Below are 5,000 nucleotides of genomic sequence, written 5' to 3'. Positions count from 1 at the left end.
TGCCCAGATCTCTGCTTCACAAAGCACCTGAGCCCTGATCTCACTGACAAACAGCCCGTGAGGACAGCTCGGATGACCCTGATTTCAGACTCCGTCCGCACGAAGATGACGGGGACGGCTTTATTTTTACTGGAACTCAGACCCTCACAACTCAGACTCACCACCCTGCATCTTCTGCTTTCAGCAACTCAAGCATCCCAACCTCGTCAGCCTCCTGGAAGTCTTCCGCAGGAAGCGGCGGCTTCACCTGGTGTTCGAGTACTGCGACCACACGGTGCTTCACGAGCTGGACAGATATCAGAGGGGGTGAGTGGCCCGCCCCTTACCAGGAAACAGATGAGACAAAGCTCACAAGGGTTTGTAAGGGGAAAGTAGCCTCGGGGTCTGTGCTTTAAAGGCTATGAAAGGAACCATGCATGGTGACATGTGTGTAGTTAGGAGAGTGAAAGACAAGAACTGACAGATTGAAGCCACACTGGGCCATAATACCTGTCTCAAAAGCAAACAAACAAGTCAACAAAAGTAGTGGCCAACATGTCTCTGCTGCTGATAGCTAAGAAATTTCTAGAAAAGTTGTGAAATAAGCCCTAAAGTCTGGGGCTGGAGAGATGGCTCAGTGGTTAAGAGCACTGACTACTCTTCCAGAGGTCCTGAGTTCAAATCCCAGCAACCACATGGTGGCTCACAACCATCTGTAATGGGATCTGATGCACTCTTCAGGTATGTCTAAATATTATATTATTTATATACAATAAATAAATCTTTAAAAATCATAAAGTTATTTTAACGAAGAAAGCACAATGGCTTAATACCACTGAAGACAAACCTTGGCTTCTGTGCTTCCTGTCTCTGCACTGAAGTTATCTCAGCCTCTGAGAAGGCAGCGGACAAGGACAGTAGATACTTTGTGTCTGATTAGGGAAGCTCAGTGGTTTGGACGGTAGAGGAAAACCTCTCTAAAATATGGTGACAGGTACCTATGATCTCAGCTCATAGGAGGATCAGCAGTCTGGGCCAGCTTAGAGAGAGAGAGAGAGAGAGAGAGAGAGGAGAGATAATAAATACATATATACATAAATACATATAGATGGTACGTAGATACATATAACATAGCTGATACATAGATACATAGATAAATACACAGATACATAGATAGATAAATAGATAAGAAAAAGGTACAAAAGTAATCACCAAAGGGGCATTTAAGGTTATCAAAAACCTAGTGCAATCTAAATATTTGGCATGCTGCATTCATCAGGGCTTCTTTGGTACAAGTGACAAAAACTCATCTTGAGGCAAGCACAGGCAGAGAGCACAGGTCTACCAGCACAGCGGGAGGGAGGTGTGTGTGGCACAGGACAGGAAGACCTGGGAAAGAAAAAGTGCAGGCCGGGCATAACCACAGCTTATGTAAACCCGTGCAGTCTTCCCAGAAGAAAGGAACTCTTAAAGAGGAAGCTAAAATCTCTTGGATCTCTGATTGGCCAACTAGGACGATGCAACTATCCCTTGTGCGGTGGGATTCTCTTCTTCCGGTCCTGGAGGGGAGAGGGCTCTGCCTTTGTCTGGGGAAGCATGGAGAATTCCTGACAGCTCAGAGCTGGGCACTGGTGGGCACAGCCGTGCTTATGTCCTCCCTCCAGCAGCCGGAGAATGAGGTTCTTCTCAGCTCTGCCCGAGAGCTTGCTCTGCCCTGTGCTGTTGGTTACTTAAGATCTGCCATGACCTCCTGTAAATGGGATTACAGTGGCTTGTGGCTTGTTAATGTCCACGAAGCATGCTTTCCATGCTCCAGAAGGTAGGCACCACCCTCCAGGCATCGACACAGAGAATTGTGCCCTGAAACAAGAGAACATTTCCTGTGTTGACATCTGCTCTTTTGGCAGCTTGCAAGTAATGCTCAAAAAAACAAAAAAAAAAACAAACAAAAAAACCTATAGTGTAGTCGCTCCTGCTGTCTGGTACAATGGAGACCCTGTAGTGAGTGTAGGCTCGTTTTCCTCTGTTTTATACCATATCCAACACAGAAGCCTCAAATGGGATATAATCTCCCCATGTAACAAGCAAGTGACTAACTGTGCAGTGGAAAGCGGTTAGCTGGGTGTCCCTAATCTAATCCAGTCCTTACGCTGTCTAGACAAATGCAGCAGCCAATCCCACGTGTTCAAGACTTGAACTACCCAAGACTGTCTGCTCCCCGTAGATGCCAATCACAGCCCAGGTAATTTTACCTGGGCGTCGACCGATTGCCTGTGAACCAGGATACCCACAGCCTACATCATCCTTGAGTTCAATACGTTTACTCCAGTGGCAGGCATTTTGTCACATCTGCTGCTTTATTACAAAGGATACAGAAGAAAGGACAGTCACAGTAAAGTATGGGAAAGGGTGTGTGGAGTCCGCACCCTCTGTAGGAAGACCCACAAGTCTGTCTCTCTGCCCACTCTCCAGAGGCTGCAGCCCTTTTGGGTTCTTACGGGGACTCCAGTGAGAAGCCGTGGTTGCTAACTGACTGCATGGGGAACTCAGCAAGACTTGTCTGTTGAGATTCTTCTTGGCTTATCTGTGACGCACTCATTTCCTCCAGAATAGGGGACAGGGCCGCTGGGGATGAGCAGGGTCAAGCACAGAGGAGACACTTTCTTCTCTAGGATAGAGAAAGGTTTTATGCTCCAGGTTTTATGGCCTGCCTTCAGGAAGGAGTTATAAACCAGGCATGGTAGATAAAACCCTGCAGATAAACGGAGACAGATAGATGGGTGTGTGTGTGTGTGTGTGTGTGTGTGTGTGTGTGTGTGTGTGTGTGTGAAGACTTTTTGACACTGTGACAAATCTCTGAGAGAAACAGTTGTTTATGAGGAAAGGTTTACTTGGGTTCATGATTTCACAGGCTTTGGTTCATGGCAACTGGCTCTATGGCTGTGGGCCTGAGGCAAGGAAGAAGATCGTGATGTTCCTGTGATAGGCTGAAGCCGTTTGTCTCATGACAACCAGGAAACAGAGGAGTAACCGGAAAGGGGGGGGCGGTCAGCATTTACCCTTTAGAGGCATGTCCCCAGTGACTCACTTCCCTCCGCTAGGCCCATTTTCTACAGTTCCACTCTCACCGAGTAGTTCACTCAAAGCTTGAACCCATCAATTGATGAAACCATCCATTCATTAGGTCAGGCTTTGTGATCTCGTTGTCACTGGAAAAGCCCTCACAGGCAGAGCCAAGGGCATGCTTCACTAGTTTCTTGGGGTCCCCTCAATGCAGTCAAGTTGACACAATTAACCATGATAACAGAGAAGGGAGTAGAGGCAAAGATACCCCGTATAGAGTAACTTGCTATTTACGATTGAAGGCATGTTATCTACTGACATGGCTCTCTCCAGAAGTGGGCGTGGACGCAGCCCAGGTGCCTCAGCCTGACGACAAGGGCAGTCATGCCTGCCCCACCCCTCCCCAGTTAGTTTCTCTTCATGAAGATTATAAACTAATTTTCTTTATAAATCGACTAGCACTAAGCCAGCAAACACAGTTTATACACGTATGAGAAAGTTGCTGCTCTGATGTTCTGTTCCGGGCTGGGTGATTTGCTTAGCACTCACCTTGTTGTGGTGCCATGGATACTGTCCAGGTGTCTGGAGGGCCTTAGACCATGGCCACAGCAGCCGATCCGCCAGCCACCCTGTCGAGAAAGCAGCGCACGCCCTGTGTTGTGGAATGAGTTCTGCACTTCACTAGTACACTCTCATATGTCTTTTCTATACACAGGAATATAACCCTTAGACCTATTATTAATATGTCATTACAATAAGTTACATTATTTCTAGACATCCCTCCGTCACTGAATATCCAAGAAGTTGTCAGCATTTGGCCTGATAAATAATTCTACTGTAAATTTTCCCTACAAATAAGTTTTCCTTTTTCTCTATTTCAATTTAGAAGTTCTTGAGCTAAGCTTCTAGGGTGTACACTTTTCCAAACCAAACAGATTTACTTTGCCACCAAGATGTGAACCGTTACACATTTTCCTTATAACCATGCTAAGTTACGCTCTAATATTCAAATATTTTATCTGTGAAGTCTATCGAATGCACAAGGAGGAAATAACAGCCCTATAACTCCGTGAAAACACAAAAGAAACATTTCCCAAGTCATTTTCTGAGTCAACTCTCTCCTGATGCAAAAACAAGATAAAGGCATTTCAAGTCAAGAACGTGATAAACGGGTGTTTCTCATGGACCTTAGTGAAAGCCCCCTACTAAAATTAGTAGCAGATAATGTAAGGACAAAAGTGGTATACTGATATTTCCTAATATTTTTGGATATTGTGGGCTTCCTAGTCTTAAACTGAATCTATTGTGTGTGTTTATCTTGCTTTCATGTGTACCCTGTGCATGCAGGTATCCTCAGGGGGCAGAAGAAGGTATCCATCTCCTAGGAGTGAAGTTATGGATGGTTACATCCTATCATATGAATGCTGACAACTGAACCTAGCTGCCCTTAACCTCTGAGACACCTCTCTAGCCCCTGTAGGCTCCCAATTTTAATAGATGAAGATTTCATTATCCCCTACCCTAATTGTCCAAATACTTACATTGTATTAACTATCCACACTATATAACTCTGGCTGTCCTGGAACTCACTCTGTAGACCAAACTGGCCTTGTACTCACAAAGATCCTCCTGCCTCTGCCTCCCAAGTGCTAGAATTAAAGGCATGTACCACCACTGCACCTGACTTTCTTATCATATTTTTCCTCAAATTAATATCTGCTTTGCCTTTTAATTTGTCTAACATCCTTTAATACTATAAATAATTGCTTCCATTTTTAAAATGGCCTCTCATACTTTTCTTCAAGGCACTCACTTCTGACTCCACTAGTATTTTTTAATTAATTAATTAATTTTTTCTTTGTGGCATCCTGTCATTAGTCCCCTGTGTCAGGGCCTGCTGTCCAGCTGTCCTCCTGGAGCCCCCTTTTGCTGCTCTCTTATGGTTCCTCCTGCATTTC

The 5,000-nt window shown here is 45.2% G+C and overlaps 1 protein-coding gene across 1 annotated transcript in view; it reads left to right on the top strand.

Annotated features, from left to right (window-relative positions):
* Cdkl1 (cyclin dependent kinase like 1) overlaps nucleotides 1-5,000 on the top strand; it is a 45,154-nt gene that overhangs the window by 21,100 nt on the left and 19,054 nt on the right. The window contains exon 2 of the mRNA XM_032907868.1: nucleotides 185-306. Within this exon, the coding sequence (XP_032763759.1) occupies nucleotides 185-306 (122 nt within the window). The remainder of the gene's footprint in view (nucleotides 1-184; nucleotides 307-5,000) is intronic.

The sequence above is a fragment of the Rattus rattus genome, chromosome 7, assembly GCF_011064425.1.
Source record: "Rattus rattus isolate New Zealand chromosome 7, Rrattus_CSIRO_v1, whole genome shotgun sequence".
Classification (NCBI taxonomy): Eukaryota; Metazoa; Chordata; class Mammalia; order Rodentia; family Muridae; genus Rattus; species Rattus rattus.
The sequence above is the reverse complement of the archived record's forward strand: the minus strand, read 5'-3'. Positions and strand labels throughout refer to the sequence as shown.